The sequence below is a fragment of the Pipistrellus kuhlii genome, unplaced genomic scaffold, assembly GCF_014108245.1.
Source record: "Pipistrellus kuhlii isolate mPipKuh1 unplaced genomic scaffold, mPipKuh1.p scaffold_m20_p_109, whole genome shotgun sequence".
Lineage (NCBI taxonomy): Eukaryota > Metazoa > Chordata > Mammalia > Chiroptera > Vespertilionidae > Pipistrellus > Pipistrellus kuhlii.
The window spans coordinates 39,326-67,304 of NW_023425415.1; the positions used below are offsets into that span (position 1 = coordinate 39,326).

The following is a 27,979-nucleotide window of genomic DNA, read 5'->3' on the forward strand; positions in this document are numbered from 1 at the left end:
GCTCAGGGGGACCCAGCTGGGCTGGCCAGAAGCCAGTGACAGCCACTCCGCCCCTCCGGACAAGGCCGAGGAGGCCACCTTCCTTAGTCGCCACCAGGAAAGAGCAAGAGTGGGAGAGAGATTAGACCCAGAAGTTACACTCAGAATTTTATTTCTCCAAAAGCTGTTTCTGTGTCTGATTCACGTAGAAAACCACAAAGCCGTCGCTTTTTCTGAGCACGCTGCAGCCTCAGCCAGTTCGCTCTGGACTTCGTGTGTTCTTCAGAGCCGCTCAGAGCCCGGCCAGCCACACACACCTTCCCCGCAGCCTCTCCCCTGCAGTTGGCTGCCTCTGCTCCTTCACCTTCCAACAGCTGGGATCTTGTCAAGGGCCACTCCTGGGCTCCTGGCGGCTATGGCCACACGAGGGCCCGCACAGTGGGGACGGTAAAGCACCCCAGGCCTCAGATCCTCACCACCTGGGCGGCAACACACCCACTCCGCCTCTCCTCCCCGTCCACGGTCTGTCTCCTGACGTAGAGCCGGCCATAGGTGCCCCCCACCTGCCCTTTGGTGAGGCGCCCGGGGTTCACACAGACACAGCCAAGGACATCCTGGGAAGGAGAGGAGGAACTGGGTTTGGAAAGGCCAAACTGGGACCACTGTGACAAAGCTGGGAAATCTAACAGATCTCAAACGGTTTTATAAAATGGAAAGGAATGCGACCAAACACATCCTAAGTCAAATATGTGAACTTATTACTGGAAAACGGAGTCCCTTTGGAGTCTCTGAAACAGAATGGAGGTCACTGGGCAGATGTCAATCAGCTCCCAAACTTGGAGACACACGTGACCTGGCTGTTTTCCAACGTGAAAAAGTTGACCTCTTGCCAACCCAGATCCAGTTCACCGTGAGGTTGGCAAGAGGGGGGGTGGCTGGGGGAGTCCCAAATCCCAGGAACCCAGCTCCAGGGGGCGGGGCCTCGGGGCAGAGATGAGCACCCTAACGCAACCTCCATGTTCTCAGGGCGGAGGCCGCTTGGAGGTGAAACCAGGATTTGGGGGTGAAGCAGGCAAGTGCATGTGTGAACGGTTCCCCAGGTCACCCTGGCAGGGCCCCCTGAGAGCTACTGTTTGGGGCCATACTTCTCGCCTACGGGGCTCCCAGCTGGGCCGACTGAGCACCAAGCTCTGGAGGAGGGGAGTGAGAGGATGCCATTTACTTAAGGGTCTGATGAAGAGACGTGTTTTCTAGTCCTACCACCGCTCCCCGTCAGCAGACCCATGAGGAGTGGGCACGGCGGTCCAGGAAGGAAAGTCAGAGACCGCTTCGGGCCTGTCCGGGGAAAGGCAGAGTCCAGCCTTACCTTGACAAAGTATCTGAGCTCTGATGGGACTATGAGGACATCTGGGGTGACAGGCAGCTGTGCATAGGCATAGAAATTCTCATAGTCAATGGCCATGTCTTCCTGGGGAGGGTACAGTGGGTAGTAGCTAGAGATGGAGAGAGACAGAGCAGCTGATTCAGATGCAGGACCCCCTTTCCACATGGAGGCCCTCTATGGCGGGGTTCCCATGGCATCACACTCTTTTCCTTTCCCCTCTGTGTTTGGGGGCAGGACACAAGCTTGGCATCACAGGGTGGAGCTGCCTGAGCCCAAAGCAATCTCCCCATGGCCGGCCAGTCACTGCTCCAGGAAACGAGCTCACCTCCTCTGCGTCAGGATGTGCTTGAGTATTCGGCTGAATCTGTCTGAAGTTCCAGAAGCACTGGGGGAGGCAGATAAGAGATGGAATGCAGAACGTTTTTCAGTTTCTGTTTCTCTTCGGCAGGACTCGAGGATTTGATAAACTAGAGACGACATGGCCGAGGCAAGAGCGGGCCTCTGGGGAAGTTTAGACCCACCCACCAGCAGCTCGGTCTTTTCCCACACGAGGAGGGCAGGCTGCCGGGTGAAGAAGGGAAAGAGCAGGAATCCCCTGTGATCAAAACCACGACAGCCAGCACTGGATTGTGCAAGAGCACGCAGCGTCTGCACCAGTGAGGGAGCGTGTAGCGGGGGTGATCCCCAATTCAAATCTCCGCCAACAAGCACACGCCCATGTTCACACGACTGCGGAACCCACACGCACAGATCTGGCTGCGGCAGATTCTCTGCAGAGCTACACACTGCTCTGGTGGGGAGGACAGCTTCAAAAGTTCACAGGCCAGGGGACACCCACCCTTATTTAGGTGAAACGTGGGAGGAGAAAAGCAGGTAAACTCCTGTCGCCATGAATTAAATGCAGGCAGCAGACGTGGTTCTTTGGGGTCTCAAAGACGGCAGAGACAAGTGCTCATAGAAAAATGGCTCCCCTTCTCCCCCCAAGGCCCAAGGGTGTGGGAAGGCCAGCCGTCCTGCCTCACCTGCTGATCTCCTCTGCCCCCATGTGGAAGAGCAGGTCCGTGGATGTCAAGCCAAAGACCAGGCCATTTATAGAGAGGCTGCAGGGCTCGGACACAAACTGCACTCGCTAAAACGAGAAGGGGTTGAGACGCACATTTGCACTCCAAGCTCAAAACTTCTTCCTTATGGCCGAAACCGGTGTGGCTCAGTGGATAGAGTGTCGGCCTGCGGACTGAGAGGTCCCGGGTTTGATTCCGGTCAAGGGCATGTGCCTTGGTTGCAGGCACATCCCCAGTGGGGTGTGCAAAGAGGCAGCTGATCGATGATTCTCTCTATTCGATGTTTCTAACTATCCCTCTCTGAAAAAAATAAAATATATTAAAAAGACAACAACAAAAAAACTTCCTCATGAAAGTTGGGGGTCTCCAAGGGCTTAGGGAGCGTACAGTAATTTATGAGCACATGTGCCTGTTAACAATAGCTTAAGCCTGGCCAGCGTGGCTCAGTGGTTGAGCATTGACCTGTGAACCACAAGGTCATGGTTCGATTCCAGGTCAGGGCACAAGCCTGGGTTGTGGCCTTGATCCCCAGTGGGGGCGTGCAGGAGGCCGTCAATTAATGATTCTTTTGATGTTTCTATCTCTCCCTCCCTTTCTCTCTGAAATATATATATATTCCCCCCCCCCCCCCCCCCAAAAAAAAAAGAGTAGCAGCTTAAGATTCAGGCCTGTGCATGCCCCAAACGGCATCTTCACTCCACTTCGGGGCAGAGCTGGGTCGGCACATTCGATCCTGGCTGCCGCTGGCCACGGAGGGGTCGCTGGTACCTTTTTGTCCTCGGGAGGCAGATCGGAGTAGCTGAAAGGCGGCTGTGGGTACACAGGCTCGTGGTGCACATCTCTCAGCGACGGGACAAAGACAAGGTGGGAACCGGAGCTGCTCCGTCACAACCATCAGAAGCGGGAGGAAAACGAACGCAGTGAGTAAGGACAGCTGGGCGACAGCGCTTGTGCAGACCCTGCTTCAGGGAAGAATTTCCGAACCGAACGCTTCTCCGAAGAGAGGCGCCACCTCCCATGGGACGGTTTGTGCTCATTCACACATCCACCCTGACCTGGAGCAGCCGCCCAGGATGTGTGCTCCTGGCTCTGCGTGATAGGAGATGGGACTACTGTTTGGTAGAGAAGTTAGGAGCTAGAAAATCTAGGAAGACAGGATTTGACCGAAGGATCAGAGCCTCAGAGCCAGAGCGAAAACAAGATGTGGCTTAAAGGCTCGTGACGGGCTCTTGCCTGGGGAGGGGCCGGGAGCCCACAGCCTCCTCCTGGACCAGGCCCCGGGTCCCAGAGCGGCATCCAGGACAGAGTCTTCAGAGCCGTGGGGAAACCAGACTGGCTTCTCCCAGAGCTGCCCCTCCCCTCCCCTGGGGAAGGATGAGCTCAGTTCTTATTTCTCAGCAGACAGCCTTGGGAAAAATGAAAGACATTTAACAGCAACAGTAAAAGCAGAGCTGGCAGATGTTTCCTTTGATGGAGGCAGGAGAATCCTTAGGGTTACCAGCTAAGTGATTTAAAAACCTTAAGTCTGGGGCCAACTGTTATCCTCCCCAGCTGCACACAAGACAGGGAAAAGCCCCATGTCCTTGGCACCCTCAGCTGTGCCTGCAGAGGGGCCTATGTAAACCAAACAGGCCTAAAGTGGACTCTTATTTAAAACCCGCCAGAACTCTCACTGCCACCTCCTCCCCGTGCTGGCAGGGTGGCCTTCCCCACTGTCGCTAACGGCCAGAGCTGCCTCGCACAGGATAAAGGCGTTGGTGACTGTTGTCACTTGTGTGTCACCCCTGCTTATGTGAACTGAGACTTCTGCGACAATCAGAATCTCGAGACTAATATAACCAATATATTAGTTACAGTCCCCTTGACACTGAAAAATTCATTGTAATTATCCAAGTCTACCGATTTGGTGTCGGGGTCTAGCAAGCAGGCCGGGTAACCTGGGTGGACAGCCTGTGGCCCAGGCCCCAGGGCTCAGTCTGGGTGGACACAAAGGCACAGCTGGGCTTGAAGAGGGAGCTGCTGCTCAGCGTAGGCGCCGGAAGAGCAATAGTTAAGGAGGAAACGCTCTTGCTCAGTTATAGATCGGCTGCAGGGGGAGGGCTCCGAAAGAAAATTCCAACTATGCTGAGGATTGCACAACCTCATACATCACTGTGGGAGGGCCCTCACACAGGCTTGGCTCCTGTGAGGGAGGAGGTGCCTTCTCACTGGTTCTGGCTTTTATTGATCAATCAGCTTCATGCTCTGAAAATCCCCAAACGTGGACTGTTTATATACTGCTTGGGGGGAGGCGGGCAGCTCCCTACCCGCAGGCACGCCCTGCCCGCAGATCAAAGTGCCTGGTGGTGCTGGGTGCTGCCCCGGGGGAACAAAGCCCGGTCTGTTCCTTGTTTGTGCCACTGCTGTCAATACCACACAGGGTGAGGCACCCAGACAGCCAATCTCACACCGAGAGCACGCAGGCGCGGGCGCAGTGCTCCGCGGCCCTGCTCCTTTTGTCGGGTTTATCCCCGAGCTCTCCAGTCTGATGCACTCCCAGGCCACAGCAAACCTGGGAGGCGAGAGGGAAGCAGAGCCATCTTCACAGGAGGAAGAGGCAGTTCCGGCCGCAGCCTGTCACTGCGCCATTCAAATGCCCTGACTCGGGGTCATTTAGGGGCTGTTTCCCCAGTCCACGAGGCCTACCATACCGGCCATGGTGCTGCCGGAACCGGAAGGTAGTATTCAGGCTAATCAACTCTGGGATCAGTTCACCCGGTCAAGGAGTGGAAGATTATACATCTTGTTTTAAAATCTACCTTTGTTACAGACTTGTTTTTAAAAGCTTATCCTCAGGAATGTTGGTTTTTTATGAGCTCAGCTACAGCCAGCAAATCCCCAGAGAAGACCTATCACCTCCAGCAATCTCTCCCAAACCAGCTCCGGAGGAAAAGGGACAGGAAGTGACTGTTCCTGAAACAGCACCTTTTCTCTCAAGTTAGAACTGCACATTCTTCTCGTCACCCTGCGCCCTGCCACGCTCCTTCCCCTGGTCTGTGGCAGGGATTCAAGATCCCCGCCCTGAGTTTCTACCACGGCTGCTTTGGCCACCGGCGATACCCACAGAATACGGGCAAGCAGTGACTCAGGGGAGGGACTTGGGCCATCCCACTCACTCACTCACACAATGAGATGTCGGGCCTCTCGGGGTGTTGCTGTGTAAGTCATCACACACTTCCAGGAACATCCTGGGAAGATTTCAGGGAACATGAGTGTATACGAATAGGAGTGAGAAAAGGAAGGAAGTACAGAGCGAGCAAGGGAAGAGCAACGTCAAGTGTGTTTATCTTTGTGGTTTACAAAGATGCCTCAACTCAGCGTCTGTGCACTTGAAGTTCAAGAGTTCTATCTGATCCCGAGTTCAAAAGATGAAAGGATAGGAACTACCCCTCCTTTTGAACAATTTCAGGTTTTTAATGGGAAGGAAGCCCAGGAGAAGCCTAGGCAGCTTAGGGCGGTATTTCTAAATTCTGACCTTCGTGTCCCTTCAATAATTGTGCGTAGACACTGCTTGAAAACATCTTCAAACGGACTCGTCAGGAGACAGTTCTGCAAGAAAAGATTTAGAGGGCGGACATTCGGCGATGATTCATTTGTTTAACATTAGATGACCCGATGTACCAGCTGTTAAGCTAAGAGCTGAAAGGGGTGCAAAGGAGGACAGCTCTCTGTCCGTAAGGAGCTGGGTCCCATGGGGACAGGAAAGGAGATCGGGAAATAATTAATCCTCTTGAACCTAAGCTGAAACACTATGGTAAAAGGATGAATGTTTGGGTTGGAGATGTCCGGGAAGGGCCATTGTGTTACAGCAGGACTGGGCCCCGAGCTGAGGGAAGCAGTGGTAAGGGCCTTCCCAGGGCAGCCCCTGACGCCCGGACACCTGCATCTGTGCTGACGCTCCCCAGTGATACAGAGGAACACCAGGACTCAAGTATTTGTATTTCTCTCCCCCAGCTCCCAAATGGCCTTGGATTCTGGTGAAATGAAGCCCTCAAATTCCATATCTTTATTTAAAATGCCCCACTGCAATGTCTTTCTGACTAGCCATAGGGATTAGATGCAGGGTAACTCCAAGAGATGAAAACAGCCCAGCCAGTGTGGCTCAGTGGTTGAGCCTTGAGTCAGGAACCAAGAGATCGAGGTTCGATTCCCGGTCAGGACATATACCCAACTCTATCCCCAATAGGAGGTGGGCAGGAGGCAGCCAATCTATGATGTTTCTCTCTCTTCAATGTTTCTATCTTTCTCTCCTTTACCTGTCCTCTCTGAAATCTATAAAAATAATTTTTTTAAATGAAACAAAATAAAAAATAGCCTCGGGTGAAGATTAACAACAAAAACAAAAATATAAAATAAAATAAAAACACTGAGGGCTCAACTGATTGTAAGTATCCACCACCCTCCCCCTCATCCCAGTGACTTACCTCAACCTGCTCATGCTTAGCATCCAGGAAAGGGCCAAACTACAAATAAGGACGAGGGGAGAAACGAAAGCATCAAATCAGAACCACGTGAGTTCGTGAACGCCTTCACGTAACCCCTCCCAGCAGTTCTTTCTCAGCGTCCCACTGTCCTGCCCAGGCTTCGTGGAGCGCCTGGGACAGTTAGCAAGTGGGGCCGGTACCCAGCCAAGATCAGTCAGAGGCCGTGAACCCTGGGAGCAGGGAGTCCACCATGGCCCATAACCAGTTGGACAGCCTCCTACAATACTGGGCTTTTTCTAACCGTCTGAACCTAGCAAGGGAAATCTTGTAGACATGTACACCACTCCAAAAATGTAGATGAAGAACTAAAAAATATTTTTTAAAAGGAGGAGAATCCGAAACGCTTTCCAAGAGTTTAGATCCGCACTGGATCTTTTCTAATGCCAACTGCCTGGTTTCCCCACTGGGGCACCTCTGAGCAAGGCTGTCCCGGGTGGACCTCCTACCAGGATGCAGACGTCCGGCTGGTCATGGTTGATGATGGCAATCAGGTCAAGCAGGGGGTCATACGTGATGCTGTCAGATGTGGTGTATGGTCCACAGGCCACCAGGACCATGTTTTGTTCAAAATCTGGCAGAGAAAGGATGGTAAGGTGTTGGTTAGAACAGTGTTTCCCAACCTTCTCTCATGATGAGAATCACCTGGTGGAGTTGTTAAAACACAGATTCCTGAATCCCAACTAAGAAGTGCTAAACTAGAATTTTTGGGAACATATAGGTAAAATTGTATACTTAACTAGTGCTCTAAGACAGATTTTATATACAGAGCACTAAGTTAGGTATGCAATTTTACCTATATGTTCTCAAAAATTCTAGTTTAGCACTTCTTAGTTGGGATTCAGGAATCTGTGTTTTAACAACTCCACCAGGTGATTCTCATCATGAGAGAAGGTTGGGAAACACTGGGTTAGAAGGTCCTGGGATGGTGGGAGAAAGGACAATTAGGGAGAAATGCCACAGGATTCAATTAATTGAGTCTCCTTGTGTGTGCAACTCAGGAAACCCAAGATGAGTAAGACCACATCCTTATCCTCACAGAACCTCCACCAGCAGGGGCACAGGTGGGCATGCAAATAACTGGGCCCCATGACAGGCGCGCTCCTAGCAGCACATGGGAGTGGCAGGAGGAATGTGGCAGTTAGGGGAGTATTGATCAAAGTGAGATTTTCTTATATCTCCCCCCCCCCCCATTTTTCTTTTTAATCCTCACCCAAGAATGTTTTGTGTGTTTTTGTTTTTAATTTATTTTTAGAGAGAGAGGACGGGAGAAAGACAGAGAGAGAAACACTGATGTGAGAGAGAAACATTGATTGGTTGCCTCTCGTACATTGCCCCAAATAGGGATCGAACCTGCAACCTTTTGGTGTATGGGATGATGCTCTAACCAACTGAGCCACCTGGTAAGGGCTCCCCCTATTTTTTTTTTTTTTTAAATATATATTTTATTGATTTTTTAGAGAGGAAGGGAGATGGATAGAGTTAGAAACATCGATGATCGATCAGCTGCCTCTTGCACATCCCCTACTGGGGATGTGCCCACAACCAAGGTACATGCCCTTGACCAGAATCGAACCTGGGACCTTTCATTCTGCAGGCTGACGCTCTATCCACTGAACCAAACCGGTTTCGGCCCCCTAATTTTTTTATTGTGGTAAAATACATAAAGCTTACCATCTTAACCTTTCAGTGGTGTTAAATAAATTCATAATGTTGTGCAACGATCACCACCACCCGCCTCCGTAACTCTTCATCTTGTAAAACTGAAACTGCCCCCAAACAGGCTGTGGTCCACGGCTGGGATGAGCAGCTGCTGCAGGGCGGGGCGCAGGCTGCTGTGCTCTGGCCGCTCCTGTGTGGCCCGTCTGCTTTTCTTTGGAGAGCCAGCCGCCTCCTCCATAAAGCGGTCTCGGGAGGGAGGGGCTGTAAGTTAGGGGCACTGTCCTCCCCTAGCCACTGGACAGGCATGTGACCCAGTGTCAGCCCTTCTTCCTCTCCTCCCAGGTCCTGATAATATTTTTCCATTAATTTTTAGGGAGAATAGGTGAGAGGGAAAGAAAACACACAACTGTTGCCTCCTGCATAAGCCCCAACCAGGGCCTGGCCCGGGAGGAGCCTGCAACTGAGGTACATGCCCTTGATCAGAACTGAATCCAGGCCCCTTTGGCGAACACTCTAAGGCAAACACTCTAAGCCAAACCATTAGGACAACCAGGTTCATTTCTTTTCATTCTCTGAAGCTGATCTAACACCACCATGCTACTCATACTGCCATAAACACGTTTTCTGATAAAATGCACAGTATCATCAATTCCTAAATTTCATTCCTCATTCTACCTCGTCGCCAAGAACAACCTCATACACTATGAATGTGTATGGGGGTGGCCATCTCACTCTGAATCCTTAATAGTCTTCTTCCCTTACAAAAATGCTTTAAGCCCTTGCCGGTTTGGTTCAGTGGATAGAGCATCAGCCTGCGGACTAAAGGGTCCCAGGTTCGATTCAGTCTAGGGCATATGCCTGGGTTGTGGGCTTGATCCCCAGAAGGGGCTTGCAGGAGTCAGCCAATCAATGATTCTCTCTTATTGATGTTTCTATCTCTCTCTCCCTCTCCCTACTTCTCTGAAATCAATAAAAAATATTTAGAAAAATGCTTTAAAATATTTTGAAGCAAAGGTTGTTAAAATTTATTTTTGCCTTTCCCCATCTGATTTAGTTACCAAACAACTCTGGGCTTTCTTAGAAAGTCATCTAATTTTTTAAATAAACTTCTTATTTTGGAATAACCTTAAACTGGTAGCAAAGACAGTACAGAGTTGCTGTATGTATACTTTTCACCCAGTGGCCCTGATGGCGGCATCTTTCCAACGTTTGTCAAAATGAAGGAATTAGCCAAAACCGGTTTGGCTCAGTGCATAGAGCATCAGCCTGCGAACTGAAGGGTCCCAGGTTCAATTCCAATCAAGGGCACGTACCTTGGTTGTGGGCACAGCCCCAGTGAGAGGTGTGCAGGAAGCATGTTTCTCTCTCATTGATGTTTCTAACTCTATCTCTCTCCCTTCCTCTCTGTAAAAAATCAATAAAATATAAAAATTAAAAAAAAAGAAGGAATTAGCACTGACACATCACTGTTAATAATTCCTGACTTGATGTAGATGTCACTAGTATTTCCAGAATCCACTCTAGGATACCACATTGCATTGAAAGAAACTCTTTTTTAAATGGCTCCTAGTTTTCCTTTTTCCAAAGCAACTTCAAATACCTGTGAACATTAGCATTGAACGACACGCCTCAGTACTCAGGACTCAGGTGGTCAGACCTGGCCTCCCACTGCGGGCCCGAGGCACTGCACTCCTGGACCCTTGCCCACCCTGCCACGTTGGCACAACAATGCTTGAACCCAAACTTACCTCCATCCTCTTCGGAGGGCTGATAAAATGGAAGCGGCACACCCTTAGAAACGGGAGAGAAATGAAACAGGTCTTGCTCCATGCATCGCCGTGGTAAGGGGAAGGGTGGGCACCGAACAGGGGCGTGTTTGTAGCTGTCTTGCTCCATGGAGCTAAAAGCTCACAGAGCTGAAGGCATCCGCCCTTTTCTGTATTTGCTCAGAGCGACAGAGAAACCCAGAAAATGGGAGGTCACAGCAAAAGTCATAAACACCCAGCAAAAGTGGGAGCGAAGTGCGAGTCCTCGAGAAGGAGGGGAGAGCAGCACGTCTGCTCCTCTCGCCTGCATTCTATGAAAAGCTGCGGATGATTATTGCCCGGAGCAGGGACAGGTAAACTACGGCCTGTGGGCCAAATCCTGCACACCTATTTTATAAACAAGGTTTTCCTGGCAAACAGGCACTCATCGGTTTTCAGGCTGTCTTTGGCTGTGGTTATTAAAATATTTACTCTGGCCCTTTACAGAAACAGTTTGCTAACCCCTCGCCTAGAAGTAGGTTCCCACTCCAGAGAGAGAACTGAGAGGTAAATAGGCTCTTAAAAAAGGACAAACTGCACATCTACGCCCGAGGCAAACCTGGCGGGAGGGCAGGGGAGCCCTGCGGTACCTCGTAGAGTTTAGTGGCAACAAACTGCCTGCCAGTGGCGTTGATCCCTTCCATAACCACAACCTGAAAGACAAGAAGCAAACAGGGCAGATAAACGAGAGGCCAGGAATAAATTATTTTGATGTAATTAAAAAAATACTGCCAGCTACCCTCATTTTGTAATTGTACACTTGACAGTATTTTTTCTAGAAACCAAATTAAGGGGGTTGTGTTAGTAATAATAATTATGCTTTATACGGATGACCTAACTTTACAACAACCCTCTGAGGTAAGAATTTATTCCTAGTTCACAGATGAAGACACTCTGGCTAACGAAAATGGCCACAGTCACACCCCTCATGGGGTGGAGCTGGGAAGTGAACCTGGGCCTCGGATTCCAGAGCCAAGATCAGAGCATACGCGGGCAAATCAGAATCCCCTCCCCAGTGTCCGCTGCTGGGCCTGCGCTCCAGTCACCTCTCATGGAGCAGAGGCTGGAAGCCGGGAGCAGCAGCTAGTGCTGAGATGCTTATTCCTACAGCACTGCCCGGCGCACAGGCCGCATCCGGTCTCACCTGTCCGGGAAACAGAGAGTATTCTTTGAGCTCAGATAAATCCACTGGGACTCGAGCGCCAGAGGAATGTTCTCGGTCTCCCTCCAGAATCACCGACTTGTTGTTCAGCTTCCCATTGCTATCACAGCCAATCCGGCCCAGCAGCGTGACAGGCTCCTGCGGAAGGAAGGTTGCAACAAAAGAACAGAAGCTCAAATTCTGAAGTCAACAGGTTGAAGAGCAAAGCAAACCCCAAATAACAACACACATTGTTTTGTTGGGTATCATTTTAATCCTGAGGTGAAGAGCATAGTCACTGACTCTCAGGGGAATTAGAACTCTTAAAGGGGTCCAGTCTGCCTACCTAATCCTTGAGACGCCCTAAGTGGCACCATTAAGCTTGAGCATCTCTTGCCGAAGCCAGTTTGGCTCAGTGGTAGAGCGTCAGTCTGCGGACTGAAAGGTCCCAGATTCGATTCCGGTCAAGGGCATGTACATTGGTTGCGGGCACATCCCTGGTAGAGGGTGTGCAAGAGGCAGCTGGTCAATGTTTCTCTCTCATCGATGTTTTTAGCTCTCTATCTCTCTCCCTTCCTCTCTGTAAAAAATCAATAAAATATATTAAAAAAAAAAAAAAAAGCTTGAGGATCTTGATGAAGGGGAACTTGCCCCCACACCCCAAGAGCAGCCCCCATTGCATCTCTGGATAGCTATAGCTGTTAATAGCTCACATGTATTGAGCTTACCAAACACCAGGCACTGTTCTAAAGGCTTACAGGTATTAACTCATTAGTCCTCACAACAAATGTGAGGGATACTATTACTGTACCCATTTTACAGATGAGAAAACTGAGCAACCGAGACACTAGATTATTTAGTTGAGGTTAAACAGTGAGTGAAGCCTGGCTTTGAAGCTTAGAAGTTTGGCTCTATTCAGGGGTGGAGAACATCTGGCCCATGGGCTGTATGAGGCCCGCAAAATCCTTTGGTCTGGCCTGCCAAGGCATTAGGGGTGAGTTAATTAAAAGTTTGATCAAGTATAGCAGATTAATGTTTTTTTTGGTGTGGTTTTTTTTTGGGGGGGAGGGGACTAATTTTTCAGTTAATAATTTTGTGTAGCTTGTGCACGATGTTATAAATATCCAAATGGCCCTTGGCAAAAAAAAAAAAAAAAAAAAAAAAAAGTCTGTGTGTGTGTGTGTGTGTGTGTGTGTGTCCTAGCTCTACAGCCATATCTTTAACTACACACTATACTTACTGCCTCTTAACCGGAAGTTCTTCGTTCAATTGAGCTGAAATTTCTCTTCCTGTGGCTTTTTCTGTCCTGTTCCCATTCCTTGGGGCCAACTGAGGAAGTCTAATCTTTTCCCACAAGATCATGCATCCTTGTCCCCCCTCCCCTACTTCCTCCCAAGCTTCCTCATATCACATGGTTTCACATTATCTTCCCCAACTGGCCATTCTCTGAATGAAAACATATGACCGAGGTACCTTAAAGACTCTTCTACAACACACCTCCCTCTAAAGAATGCACTGGCACTTATGACAGGTTAAACCACGGTGTAAGGACACCATTGGCAGCAGCTAGCCCCTAACAACAGAGACCAAACAAGGAAGAGACTGTGAAACCGTTTCTGGAACTCCTATCCTTGCTGTTGTCCTCACAGTCTGACACTGAATGCTTAAGGCCTTCCATCTTTGCTGTGTGCAGGAGCCGAACCCAAGTGCAAAGACAATGACCGTGTCTGGTCATAAAACCAGAAAGCACTTGTAAGTCTTTTTTCCAAAGTACCCACTTTACCAAATCGAACCAGGGAGGATGTTCTAACCAGCATGCAGACAAGTCTAACCAGCATGTAGACAAGAAGTGAAAAGGGACACAAGAGGATGGTTTTCACCAGGGATTAAAAAATACAGTATTAATTAGGAAGGACTATGGGAACAATTCTTACTTGTGCCGGAACTAGAACAGGAGTAAAAGCCTCAATCTTGTAATGTTCCTTGAGTTCACTGCCAAGTTCTTCTATCTTACAGGTCAGAACTGGAATCCCAAGGGGAAAACACATTGTGTTTAAGACAGTGCACTTGCCAAAAAGAGAAAATACAGCACGCTGTCAAACATCAATGCCAGCCATTTCACAGAAGCAGGAAGGGTGCTTAGGAGCGCTGGCTGGTTTATTCTTTCTAAAGCCCTAGCCAACTGCCTGAGACTTGCTGCTGAAGCTGGCCTTCCGTGTGGCCACGGGGATCCCACGGCACAACCCCAGGGGCAGCACAGATCCCACTCCACCGCCTTCCTGTTACTCAGCGCATCAGTGAGAACTGGGCAAGCCAAGGCCGACCGGGACAGTCTCCTTTCTTTACCAGGAAGAAGCCGTAAGTGTTTCTGCTTTAATACTTTAATTGGCTTCCTTTGCATTGTTCAATAGTTGTTACTGGGAAATGGTTATGTGCTGTTTCTTTAGCACTTTTCTTTAGCAAACGGAGGTCACTGCGAATTCCTGAATCATCTCATGTCCCTACACTAACAGGAGCCCAGGGGACACCGACGAACTTACGAATCCAAAGGTAACCCTGGAACTTGCTCTGCAGCCTCGCTGACGCTTTGCTGCTTACTCTAAACCCTCCCAGGTGGTTTTATATCCGCCAAAATTCCAAAGGGAAAAACCGTCACCTTCTCGAATATCGGGGAGCTTCTGGAACATGAATTTGTAGCTCCCAGTTAGTGATTCCGGACACCCCAAGACCTTCAGGCTGATGGCACCGGCTCCTCCTCTCCCGGACCAGGACACGCCCTGTGCTGAGCCAAAGGAGGTAACCACTTCTCCGCGGTTATTTCTCGAGTTGTATTTCTGAGAGGGAGTTGCACTAATTGGGAGCAAAAGAGATGAACATTACTGTGCTCATCTGTAAAGAGAGAGGAACAAAATGAGGCTGCCTTTTAGAAATGGGGACTGGAGAGATGTCAAGCTGGGGTTTGTAAAGCTTAATGGGGTCAGACATATCCAGACCCTTAAGGAATTTCAGGAATGAGGGGCTGCGGGAGACCAGGTTGAGCAATCCCAACCGTGCTAGAGACGTTTAGAGACAGAGAGATATTTTATAAGGTCGTTCTCCTCTCTTAAAACTAAACAAAGGAAAATGAAACCTAAACTCTGAACTGATTAAAAAGCAAACTTCAAGAACCATTTTCTTTCCTTCCTGTGAATACTTAGCATTTATTAGAACATCGTCAGAGCCTGGATGAGCCAAAGGCTGCTGTGCGTGTACTAGTATGTATCACCTCCCACACAGTTCAAGGTGGAAACAGCAGCAAAGTGAAGAGAAATGAACCGACTTCCCAGTGTCCGCGGCGGCACGATGTAATGAACCTGGTCAGCTGGTGAACAAACATTCCCATTCTCCACGGCTCCACTGACATGTTCTCACGTTTCCTCTCCCCGGGGTGAATTACACCTCCAGGAACACTCACACTTTGCTGCCTGCTTAGGTGACAGAGGCCCCTATTCCTCTGGCTGTGAACATAACTCAGAGAGGTCTATTCAGAACAGGCTTACTGGTATGAATGCACCGGAACGTGCAGGACCGTTGTATGTGGGCCCGCAGCAAGCAGGGCATCGTCCCGTCTCTCCACAGGGAGGCTACAGAAAGCGACTCAGTTAATGATCTCCATCTCAGGGCTGCCTCCACCTGAATAATTTAGAAGTTACTTTCATAAATGACAAAACCAGTTTCTGATGTCGGCTTTATTAGCGTGCATTTAAAAATGACGAGGCAGCGTATCTGACTTCTCCGAGCCCCTCCCTGCCAAGCTTGTGGGATGTCTGTGGCCGCCGGCCCTGTAAGGCACCGAAACACTCACACGAGGTCAGCTGTACAAAGATCTACAGGTTTCAGAGGACTGCTTCTTCAGAGAATACGACCACTGTGGTAGTGCTGGGCCGCTTACGAGAACCATCTCTGTACACCAAGTTCCACAGGCGCCTTTGTCCGTCTAGAACGTTCGCTTCTAAAAAGCCCAAGAACTGCCCAAAGCAGCAGTGGACCACATGAAAATTAAATTGTCCTTTAGAACCCATGACGGCTCATCTTGACTGACTGCTTTCACCTCCTTTCCAAAGCAACAGAAACCTTAAGCAGCGCTTCCTAGAAATGATGCAAAGTGGAGTGGTGGCCCTGGCAGCCACCTAGACCAGGGGTGGGGAACGCCTGGCCCGCGGACCACGGCCCGCAAAATCGTTTGGCCCTGCCACGGCCTTAGGTGAGTTAATGAATGTTTGACCAAATCCAGCAGGCTCATTTCTAAGCTGGTAGTTCTGTATGGCCCCTGAAAGGGCCCTGGACAGAGAAGAGGCTCCCCCCCTTTCCCTAGACGGTCCGCAGTTCTGTTCCTCAGCCTCATCCTGGTGTGGCAGCGCGTACAACCTTTCTTCCATGCAGCACAGCCCTCACCTATGGAATGCTCTCATATGAGACATGTCATTTACGGATTTCAAAAAATCACGTATGATCTCTGTGGATTCGCGTGCAGAAGTAGCTGCAGGGACAAAACACCAATTAAGTCGGTGCAAATCCACAGTGACAGAAAACTCTCAGAAACCAGCTGTAATCTGAGGTGGCACAATAACAGGTTATGCAACATTATGAACAGAGATACGTGCTTTTCTTTTTTAAAAACAAATAACTACTTTAGATGGGGAAAAAGAAAAAGAAACCCAACGACTCGAACTAACAGAGAAGCAGGTGAAAGGCTCGGCGCCTCGGCTGGCAGGACTGGGAGGACTGACTCCTGAATAGACAGGTTGTTTCCAGTCAAGATATCAGTTCCTGATCTAGGAAACGAGCCCCAGAAAACTGGGTGGAAAGTGATTTCCTTAATTACTGTAAGAAACAGTAATTCTCCACACAGGAAGAGCGCGCAGGGAGGGCCCAGGGCAACAGGCTCTCCGGCCAGTTGACGGCGGTGGGGGTCCGCCCACCCCCATTCAATAAGTTACCCCCCAATTAATTTAATGGTGGATTCGCCCCCACCAGATAACCAGAGAAAGGGGAGGGCAGAGGCTTTTCGGCAGCTGAATTAATTCCTACCTTGGAGAGAAACTCGATGGCGAGAGGAGCACGTGGGGGCTGCGGGCAGACACCCTCCTTTTTGTTAAGGGGGTTTCTGGGGTGGTGACAGCTCGCTTCTGAGAACCCTAGAAACAAAATAAAAAACAAAACCCCAGTCCCTAGACTCAGTTACTAATTAAGGGCATAGTTCCTTAGGACGGGGTCTTAGAGTCCCATCTGCCAAGCACAATCCCATACAGAAATCTTCAGCAACTGTAACCCAGGTTTTATCAGAATTCTGGCCCCATGTTGAAGGCAATTATGAAAAAGTGCCAACCTTTCCCAAAAGGACTGCCGAGCAGGCATCTGTCCTGTCAAATCATGCATGTGGTCAGCTTCTTCCCCATCTTTGACTGCTTTAGAACAGGTGTGAGTTTAACAATGCATGGGTCTGACCTGCATGGGCGGGTTTTCCTGAGAAGGGATGGGCCATGTTACTACTTATTTTGGCAAAGTCTACCACACATTTGTAAAATTAGAGAAGGGAATGACTAAGGCAGAAAACATGGTTGAGCTCATACTTGGAGAGTATTAACAAACACCTCATTGATAGTCATTTTTTGGTTTTTGCTCATCAGCAAGAATCCCAGGATATGCCCAGAATGGAGATGAAATCCGCAGTCCAGAGACCTCCTGCTCCCCAAAGGCTAGCATCACTGACCGACAGAGCGAAGGCAAAACCCTTGCCTGGACTGCAACCAGGAGGCCACCTAGTCTGCCCTTGGGCTCCTCCTGGCTGTGGATCTGAGTCATGCCACCAAAGCTGCCTACTGTGGCGACTGTGAGATGAACACTATACAACAAGCATATTTTAATATTCCTTTCTAGTACTTTAATATTTTTCCAATTAAAAATACAAATTCTAATAGGTACAATTTCAGTTTAAATATAAATCTTGGTTTAAGTACTATGTATACTGATCTTTTTTGCTCTATATTAATTACCAGCATTTTCCCACAATGCCACAATCTTTTTTTAATTTCCACCAGAGGATATTATTTTTCCATTGATTTCTAGAGATAGAAGAGAGGAAGGAAGAGAGAAAAACATTGACATGAGAGAGACATCAATTGGTTGTCTCCTGCACATGCTCCTCTCAGGGCCTGAACAGCAGAACGACATAATAATTTACAGAATGACTTCTCTATTGCTGGATGTATCAGTTGCTTATAATTTGGGGTGAATATAAATTATGCTGAGATTCATATTGTCACATATAGATTTTTCTCATTATGTAATTTATTTCCTTAGGAGAGTTTTGCTAGGAAGAATTATTGGGTCAAAGATAGAAAAGATTTTATAGTTTTGATATACTGAGTGGCCAGATTATTATGATCTCTGAACGCATAATAATCTGGCCATTCAATGTGTGTGTGTGTGTGTGTGTGTGTGTGTGTATTAGAGGCCCAGTGCATGAATTCATGCATGGGTGGGGTCCGGCCAGCCTGGTCAGAGGAAGGGATATACACTGAGTGGCCACTCAGTATATATATTTTCTCAAACTATTTTCCCAAAGATTTTTCTAATATACAGTGCTCTGTAGGACTATAGGGCCAATGTTGTACAGGGATTATTTCAAGACAGTTTGCCTCCCAGAACATGGCAAGAGGATGGTACTCTGGAAAAAGCAGTCTCATTTCTCTCATCCTCAGACCCTGTCCTAAAACCTGTCAACAAGTCAACTGCCTTACACTCCTCAGGGGCGCGTTCACTCTGCCCAAGCTCATGAGCTTCACTATTACCACCTCACGCGTTATTCACTTGTAATGAGAAATACAGTGGGTTCCTTATCCTGGGTTACCATGAGTCAATTCCCAAGAATGTGATTAACTCTGCATATACAGGCAAGTCGGATGCATTCTGGAGCTGCGAAGCTGTCAATCAGATCAACAGGATGGTGGCCCCAACAGGTATTACAATTCTGCTTGATGCTACCTGGAGAGCCACCCAACTGTCCTCTTTCAGACAGTCTGTACTTCAACAACTACTGCTGTGCCAGGCACTAGAACAGCGGTGACTAAAGCAAAATCTCTGTCCTCAAGGAGCTTTACTCTAAGGGAGGGAGACAGACTAAATCAAAGAGCAAATATTATATAACATGTCACATGGTAGTAAGTTCCATGGAGAAAACAAAGCATAAAATAAAGGAAAGGACCGGGCCAGGGTGGCTCAGTTGGTTGAGCATCGTACCGTGCACCAAAAGGTCACCCAGTTCAATTCCTGGTCGGGGTGCGTAATTGGAGGCAACCAACCGATATTTCTCTCTCGCATCAATGTTTCTCTCTCTAAAACAAGCCATCCTATATAATAAAAGGGTAATATGCAAATTAACCCTAAAGGTGACGCTGATATGGTGCGTTGACCACCAGGGGACAGCCGCTCAATGCAGGAGTTGCCCCCTGGTGGTCAGTGCGCTCCCACAGGGAAGCTCCACCTACCCAAAGCCGGGCTGACAGCTGCAAGCTCAGTGGCAGTGGGAGCCTCTCCCACCTTCTCAGCAGCGCTAAGGATGTCAGACTGTGGGCCTGAGCTGGCAATGTGGACACCGCCGAGGGGTCCCAGACTGTGAGAGGGCGCACCAGGCTGAGAGATCCTGCCCCCCACCCCCCCACCAGTGCACTGGTCCGCTAGTAAAAAAATATTTTAAAAAAGAAGAAAAGAAAGAAAAAAAGGTTGCGATTTTAGCCAAGTTTGTTCCCTCTGACAAAGGGACATATGAGGTGTACCTGTTTGGTGTGTTTGAAGAGCGAGGAGGGGCATGGAAGGAGGTCAGAGGGAATAGGGCCGGCTCAGACATAACCTCACATTCTCAGACTGAATTTACCAGGTTACTAAGTTACCAGGGAAGATGGAGAACTGGTGGAGAGCTGTGAACAAGAGAAACCTGGCCTGACTTTCATCTGAAAGGAGCACTCTCTTTGTTTTTGTTAATCCTCATCTGAGGATATTTCTCCATTGATCTTTAGAGAGAGGGAAAGACAAAGAGAAATATCGATGTGAGAGACACATCAACTGGTTGCTTCCTGCGCAAGCCCCGACCAGGACACAGGCCGGGGAGAAACCTGCAACCACGGTATGTGTCCTTGACCAGAATCGAACCCGGGACCCTTTTTAAGTACATTTTTAACTTTCTTGCTCTCCACAGACACACTTAAACTATTTACTTCCTTTCTTACAATGTAATTTAATTTGAAAAATTAAGGCTTACTCCATATTTATGTATTTCCACAAATTTATTTATTCCCCCCTTTTGAATTTATTGGGTGATGCTGGTTAACAAAATTATACAAGTTTCAAAGGCACAATTCTATAATATAAATTTATTTTGTATAAATAGTAACTACTATTACTGAATACCTTGCTTTGGGCTTGGCGCTTTACATATTCATTTCATCTTCAAGCCCTCTGAGATGGATTATTTTATTTTATTTATTGTCTAAAATTTTACATAGGTCTCCTTTCCCCCACCCCGCGAGATAGATTATTATCCCCTGGCTGTGAGCTTCTGGACGGCAGAGCCCCTCCATGCCGTCTCATTCATTGTACAGCGCCTGGCACATAGTAGCTGCTCAGTAAATGAATAATGAATCCTGAGTGTATACGTAAGGAAACTGCAGCTCAGAAAGCTAAAACAACTTACCCAAGGTCACCGAAGTCTTTTGACTCAGGCTTTGAGGGCAATACTTTTCCACTATCCTACTCTCTGTCGTGCTTGAATCCAACACAGGTATTAGATTATTTAATTATAGTACCTCAACTTGATACGAAACTATACAACCATTAAAAAGAATAGTTATGGAGAAATGGTATTTATAAAAATTTTATGATATGCTAACTGAGAAAAGCAGGATAATTAAATGCTCACAAGAGCCGAGACTGGTTTAGCTCAGTGGATAGAGAGTCCGCCTGCAGACTGAAGGGTCCCGGGTTCGATTCCGGTCAGGGGCATGTATCTTGGTTGCAGGCACATCCCCAGTGAGGGTGTGCAGGAGGCAGCTGATCGATGATTCTCTCTCATCGATGTTTCTAACTCTCTGTCCCTCTCTCTTCCTCTCTGTAAAAAAATCAATAAAATATATTTTAAAAAATAAAAAATAAAAAATAAATGCTCACAAGAACTGCCACTATGGAAAAACACATATGCATAAGGGAAGGAAGAAGCATTAGAGGAAATATGATAGGAAATACACGGAAACTATATGAGTGGATAATTTTCTCTCAAAAGTTCAAATGTCATGTTTTTAGAATAAAGAAATAAACACTATTTGCAGAATGTAATTCCAAACACTGTGAACTCACCTTAGAGGGTGTGGTATAAGAGTTCAAGAGGGTCTCCTCCTCTTCCTCCACTTCAATTCTAAAAATATTGGTTAAGAAAAACAATAATAAACTTCTCAAAATCTAAGGCAAGAATTGATTAAGTAGAAATCTGAACAGAAGGAACTTTTTATTTTTGTTTGTAAATTACACATGCCACGGTAAATAAATGATAAAATAGACTATGGCTTGAGGCAAAGACCTTCCACAGAAAGGATACAGCTCTTGTATGGAAACAATGTCTCTGGCTCCCGCATGCCCACTGTCCTTGGAGGCACTGGGACGGGCTTTGGACCTTTTGCTCAGACACTGAGGAATAAAAGATGTTGAATATATTACCCCAAAGTCAAGTGCAAAGTCAAGAAGAGGTAGATAACAGGCATTCGAAATGTAATTAAAGATATACAATTCCTCAAAGTAAGAATTAAGAAGACACACATGTTCAACTAAAAATAAAGACTTATTCTGTGACAATTTCTCTACAACAATAATACCTTGTTGAAGACCTACCACCTGGTGGGCATAGTCCTACGTGATTTACATCCATTTTCATGTAATTCTGACAATAATCCTAAAAAATATGCATTACTAGAACCACTGACAGAAGAGGGAACCAAGGCTCAGAGACATTAAATGGTCTGACAAGCTCACATTGGGACTGGAAGCCAGGTTGATCCCAAAGCCCAGGCTCTTCTCAATGTGTCATCCTGCCTCTGCTGGAGAGCAGAAATGGAGATTTACCCGATGAGTTCCCTTACATGGTGCCCTTACCTCATGCTCAAAAGAGCTCAGAGTCTCTGAGGTAAGGCAGTCTTTCTGTGTGCTGGTGTAGAAGGCTATGAACTCGCGTACCATTTCCTCCTCACTCTGTCCATACTGCACACACAGCTCTGCCACTGTGGAGGGAACATCAGACAAGTAAAAACTTAGTTTACTTCTTTTAAAAATATATATATATTTTATTGATTTTCCACAGAGAGGAAGGAAGAGGGATAGAGAGCTAGAAACGTCAATGAGAGAGAAATATCAACCAGCTGCCTCCTGCACACCTCCACCGGGGATGTGCCTGCAACCAATGTACATGCCCTTGACCGGAATTGAACCTGGGACCTTTCAGTCTGCAGACCAACACTCTATCCACTGAGCCAAACAGGTTTTGGCTGCTTCTTCTTCTTCTTCTTCTTCTTTTTTAAAATATATTTTATTGATTTTTTACAGAGAGGAAGAGAGAGGAATAGAGAGAAACATCGATGAGAGAAACATCAATCAGCTGCCTTCTGCACACCCCCTACTGGGGATGTGCCCGCAACTAAGGTACATGACCTTGACCAGAATCGAACCCGGGACCCCTCAGTCTGCAGGCCAATGCTCTATCCACTGAGCCAAACCGGTTTCAGCAGAAGTCTTTTAAGTGAAGGAGTGAGCCACAGTGTTTAAGGGAATAGCTTTCAGGCAAAAATTCCGAGGTCTAGCAAGATCAGCAAGGCCACGTGACTGGAATGCTGGGAAGGAGGAGGCAGAATTGAGAGGGTAAAGGAGGTGCAGATTGTTTACTATTACAACTACTCTGGGTAGCACTCTGAGCAAGTTGGGAAATAGCTAGAGCGTCTGAAACGAGTACAACAGTAACATGATCTGACTTCCATTGACTGAAGGGGACAAGGACAGAATCAGGGAACTAATTAGAAGAATCATGGTGAAATCCAGACAAGAGATGATGGTGGCTTGGATCAGGGAGGTGACAGTGAAGGTGGTGACAGCGGAGGCGGCCAGAGGTGGTGGGACTCTGGATAGGAAACATCCTAGAAGTAAAGCCAGTGGGTTTGCTGTCTGGACATGAGGGCTGAAAAAAGAAAGAAGATGATGCTGTGTTTTTAGCCCGAGCACCTGGAAGGGAGGTGGGGAAGACAACAGGAGGAACTACTTCGAGGAGAGGGAGCAGATACCAGGAACTCAATTTCAGAAGAGTAGAGTTTGAGGTGTCAGTTAGACATCCAATTGGAGACGTCACGTTGGTCAGACGAGCCTGCAGTTCAGGCAAGAGTTCTGGGCTAAGATATGAATTTGGAACTCATCAGAAGTACAGGGCTGTAAAGCCAAGAAATCAGGTGAGATCACCAAGAAAGTGAGAGGCATGAATCTGCAGAGCCTGAAAGGCGGCAATAAACAAGGTAGAAGAACACCAGTGTGTCCAAGAGGCTAAGAGAAAAAAGAAAACATGAGGAACAGAATTAAATGTTGCTGGTAACTCAAGATGAGGACTAAAAATTTACCACAGACTTTAGCCCAGGACAAAGTCATTGATGACCTCGACAGAAGCAGTTTTCAGTGTAATGGTAGAGATGAAAAAGCTGACTTTTAAGGACAAAAAGATTGAAGACAAATCTAGACAACTCTTTTGCTGTAATTGGGAAGAAAGAACTGAAGTGGGAAGTGGGATCAATAGAGTATTTTATTTATTTATTTTTATTTTAAAATATATTTTATTGATTTTTTACAGAGAGAAAGGGAGAGGGATAGAAAGTTAGAAATATCGATGAGAGAGAAACATCGACCAGCTGCCTCCTGCACATCCCCCACCGGGGATGTGCCGCAACCAATGTACATGCCCTTGACCGGAATCGAACCTGGGACCTTTCAGTCCACAGACCGACGCTCTACCACTGAGCCAAACTGGTTTTGGCATATTTTATTTATTTAATTTAAAATATATTTTTATTCATTTTAGAGAGGAAGGGAGAGGGAGAAATAGAAACATCAATGATGAGAGAAAATCATCGATCAGCTGCCTCCTTGCACACCCTTCACTGGGGCTCCAGCCCACAACCAGGCATGTGCCCTGACTGGGAATCAAACCTGTGACCTCTTAGTTCCTGGGTCAATCGCTGAGCCACACTCGGCTGGGCTCAATCGAGTATTTTAAAGGCAGTAGTAAGAACCACATCTCTATGCTATTAAGGAAAAAAATCTTAATAGAAAAAATAGAAAATCTAATAGAAAAAAAAATACAAAATATGTAAGAGGGGAGAATTACTGGAGTGATGTCCCTAAGAAGGTGAGAAGGATGGGATTTAGGACTCAAGTGGAAGGTGCGGCTTTTGCCTGGAATATGGGGAACATATTCACTGTAACAGCAAAGAAGGCAGGGCAGACAGCACAGACACTGGTAGGCAGGAAGACGCAATAGTAGTAACTTACTGAAGTTCACTAATAACTTCTATTTTCCCAGCAAAACAGGAAGTAAAGCCATCAACTGAGAGTGGGACAGAACGGTGTCACAGGGCAAGGGCATGTAACTTGGTTGCAGGCACATTCCCAGTAGGGGGTGTGCAGGAGGCAGCTGATCAATGTTTCTCTCATCAATGTTTCTAACTCTGTCCCTCTCCTTTCCTCTCTGTAAAAAGTCAATAAAATATATTAAAAAAAAAAAAAAAAAAAAAAAGTTCAGCACTAGCTGGTTTGGCTCAGTGAATAGAGCGTTGGCCTGCGGACTGAAGGGTCCCTGGTTTTATTCTGGTCAAGGGCACATGCCCAGGTTGTGGGCTTGATCCCCAGGAGGCAGCCGATCCATGATCCTCTCTTATCATTGATGTTTCTATCCCTCTCCTGTCCTCTCTCTGAAATCAATAAAAACTTATACTAAAAATTTTTTAAATTAAAAATAAGAAGTTCGAAGTGTTGATGGTTATGGCAGGTGCACACTCACCCCATTTCTAAAACCTAGAACTCTACGTACCCCACTGCCCAGCGCCTGACGGCACCATTGCCCACAGGATGGCGCTCTAGGCTGAGGGACAGGAGGCTGGCTTCGCAGACCACTCAGGCTGCCAACTCTCCCGTCGCCCCGCCTCTGCCCCAGCTGCCCAGCTCCCTGAAGTCCCTCCAAAGCCCACACTCCGTCTCAGGAGCCACCTCGGGGCTCATCTCTGCAGACTGAGCAGCTCTGATGAGGGGCGGGTCGGCGGGAGTGTAGGGTGCAGGCCGGGGAGAGGGGGGCCGGGGTGCCCAAGCCTAGAGCTGACGGCGCCCGGTGCGAACCCGGCACGACCCCGTTCCACCGCGGAACCCGCAAGGACTCAGCACCGAACTTCACATGCTCACTTCTGAGGCGGCGGTCCCCGCAGCACTCTGGGCATTTCCAAGTCTCAAAACTCAGCTTACTTCGTCTCTCACGCACCGACACGCCTCACCATGGGGAGGGGGCACCGGAAGCGCCCCCCGTGGGTCCCGGGGCCTAGACTAGGCGCTGGGACCGCCGCGCCGGCCGCGCGTGGGGACTCACGTTTCTCGGTGAGAGACTCGTCGCAGTCCACGCCAAAGATCTCCAGCTCCTTTGTCAGCTGCTGGACGGACACGGTCATGGTGACCCAGGACGGGGGACGGGTCCACCCAGCTCCGACCGAGCCCAAGAAACCCACGGGGGATCGATGCGCAGGACGAGGCCCCTCGGCTCCTTTCGCTTTTCAGAGGGCCGAGACGGAAGGTGACTAAATAGCCCCAAACCTCAGGCGTCAGTCAGTCACGGAGAAACAATTTTTTTTTTTTAATGTGGAGAAAGCCCCCGAAGCCCGAAGGAATGGCGCAGAAATCTCGAGAAGTCGCTCTCCTGAGGAGAACGGCCTCCCACTTCCTAAAAGCCGCTGCTGAGCATCTCAGTCACCGGAACACAACACAGCGGCCAGGAAAAAACCCGCCAAACTGTTTGTGCGGCGCGCGCGTGCGCGAGACCAGGGTTGAGCCCCACCCCTTCCCCTCCGCTTCCTTCTGGTTCCCGGACTCCGCGCGCGTCCGAGGGCGCGTGCGCGCACACCCCAGGCCGCCTGCGCGCGCACACCCCAGGCCGCCTGCGCGCGCACGAACCTGGCAACCTGGCGGCGGGAGGGTCCTACGGCGGCTGCGCAGTGTCTCTCCCAAACCGCGGAAGCCGGGACTCCGCTCTCGGCACCGAAACCGCGTCTCGGTGCCAGCCTCTTGGCGAAGGCTCATGACGCGCGATCACCACTCCGTAGTCCTGGGCCTCGATGCGCAGGGGCTTTGTATATGTTCCTTCGGACGTCCCAAACATTCTGTGCCCCATGCCGGAGAGGAAGGCATGTCTTTCCTTCTCTGCCCTCCTAACCTCATTCATCTTAATAAGGCGGCTACGTTAGAAAATGGTTGTCCTGGTTATCATCCTAGTTGCCACTTTGGTCCCAGCCATAGTGAAAGGTCTATTTTCTGGATCTGGAGCATTTTGGTAGGAAAGGAGTGGAAAGGTGACAAATGACTTAGTTTTGGATCTTAGGTTTGGGGGTGCCTTTGGGATTTCCAGGTAGAGGAACTTAGGGTGACTGAGAGCTCTGGAGTCAAGAGAGTTTAGAGGTGAAATGAAAAGAGGGCCTTCCCCCAGAAATACCTCCTAATTCCTTTTTTATAACTTAAAAAATTTTTTTTTATTGCCCAGCCAGTATGCTCAGTGGTTGAGCCTTGACCTATGAAACGAGGCCGTGGTTTGATTCTTGGTAAGGGCACATTCCTGGGTTGCAGGCTTGGTCCCCAGTAGGGGGCGTCCAGGTGGCAGCAGATCAATGATTCTCTCATCACTGATGTTTCTACCTCTCCCTCTACCTCTCTGAAATCAACAAAAAATATATTTTAAAAAATTTATTAATTGATTTGAGAGAGAAACATCCATTTATTATTTCACTTACTTATGCATTCATTGGTTGCTCCTTGTATGTGTACTGACTGGGGATCAAACCCGGAATGTTGGATAATCGGGAGGACACTTTAACAATTGAGCTAGCTGGCCAGTTGTGTTAGGGTTAACCCTAAGCCTAACATCTTCTAATTCTTTGAGCCAAAATTTCCATTGGCTTCCCTTAGATTAAATAACCTTAGGCATTACACTCTGCCAATGGGATACTAGACTGGTGGAAAACAGTTTGGCAACATATATTAGGAGCCTTAAAAATGATTATTCCACCCTAATTGGTTTGGTTCAGTGGCTAGCGCTTCGGCCTGCAGACTGAAGGGTTCCAGGTTTGATTCCAGTCAGGGGCATGTACTTTGGTTGTGGGCATATCCTCTGTGGGGTGTGCATAGGAGGCAGCTGATCCATGTTTCTCATAGATGTTTCTAACTCTTTATCTTACTCTCCACCTATCTGTGAAAAAAAATAAAAATAAAAAATAAAAACCTGGATGTAGGTCTGAGCCCCAGATGGAGGTCTGGGTCCTGGGAGGGCAATTCAGGCCAGGAGGTAGGTCAGGGTCTCGGGGGGTGGTCTGGTAACTCACTTGGACATCTGGGTTATGGATGGTGGTCTCGGTTATAGATGGAGAACTATTTTCCTGAATCGAGACTGGATTCTGTGTTTGAGGCTTGGGCCAAGGATAATCTTCTGGGTCCCGCCAGGATGGTCTCGGACCCAGATGGAGGTGTGAGATCTTGATGGAGATGTGGGTCCTGGGAAGGCAGTTTGGGCCAAGGAGGGAGGTCTGGGCTCCGGTGGGCGGTCTGGTACCTCAACTGGACATTGGGTTATAGAATAGTGGTCTGGGTTCCACATGGAGATCTAGTCCCCTGATACAACATTGTGTTCGGTGTTTGTGGCCAGGGCCCCGGATTGGCATTTTTGGCCCCACCAGGATGGTCTGGGACCCCGATTTAGGTCTGAGCCCCAGATGTAGGTCTGGGTGCTTGGAGAGAGATGTGGTCACTAGGGGGCGCTGTGTGCCCAATTGGGAGTTTTGGGTCAAAGGCAGGACCCTGGGATGATGAAATGGAGGTCTGGACCAGCCTGGGTATTTAGACTCCAATAAAGGGATAGGCAATGGGTTCTTGTCTGTGTCTCTGGAATGGCCTTCTGGTCCTCACCATAAAGGTCTGGGACCAGGCAGAAACCGGTTTTAACTCAGTGGATGGGGCGTTGGCCTTTGCACTAAAAGGTCCCAGGTTCGAATCCAGTCAAGGGCATGTACCTTGGTTGTGAGCCCATCCCCAGTAGGAGGTGTGTAGGAGGCAGCTGATTGATATTT

The 27,979-nt window shown here is 48.4% G+C and overlaps 1 protein-coding gene and 1 long non-coding RNA gene across 3 annotated transcripts; one reads left to right on the forward strand and one right to left on the reverse strand.

Moving 5' to 3' along the window:
- Window positions 1-121: 121 nt before the first annotated feature.
- Window positions 122-25,670, reverse strand: POLA2 (DNA polymerase alpha 2, accessory subunit). Of its 2 annotated transcripts, none has more exons than XM_036430423.2 (18): window positions 25,243-25,670; window positions 21,732-21,856; window positions 21,181-21,269; window positions 20,943-21,000; window positions 16,623-16,729; window positions 14,209-14,402; window positions 13,487-13,575; window positions 11,556-11,711; window positions 11,002-11,064; window positions 10,355-10,397; window positions 7,394-7,518; window positions 6,888-6,926; window positions 5,939-6,012; window positions 3,193-3,304; window positions 2,386-2,492; window positions 1,689-1,748; window positions 1,346-1,472; window positions 122-593 (listed from the first exon to the last, which is right to left on the reverse strand). In XM_036430423.2, exons 1-18 carry the CDS (start codon window positions 25,319-25,321, stop codon window positions 444-446), a joined length of 1,797 nt encoding a protein of 598 aa, XP_036286316.1. In that variant the 5' UTR covers window positions 25,322-25,670; the 3' UTR covers window positions 122-443. The 2 variants fall into 2 exon arrangements, with proteins under 2 accessions (XP_036286316.1, XP_036286318.1); XM_036430425.2 differs by having other exon boundaries at window positions 3,193-3,301; window positions 25,243-25,669.
- LOC123652031 lies at window positions 24,397-27,979 on the forward strand. The gene is made up of 2 exons (XR_006741055.1): window positions 24,397-24,458; window positions 27,890-27,979. It is a non-coding gene; the product is annotated as an uncharacterized LOC123652031 (long non-coding RNA).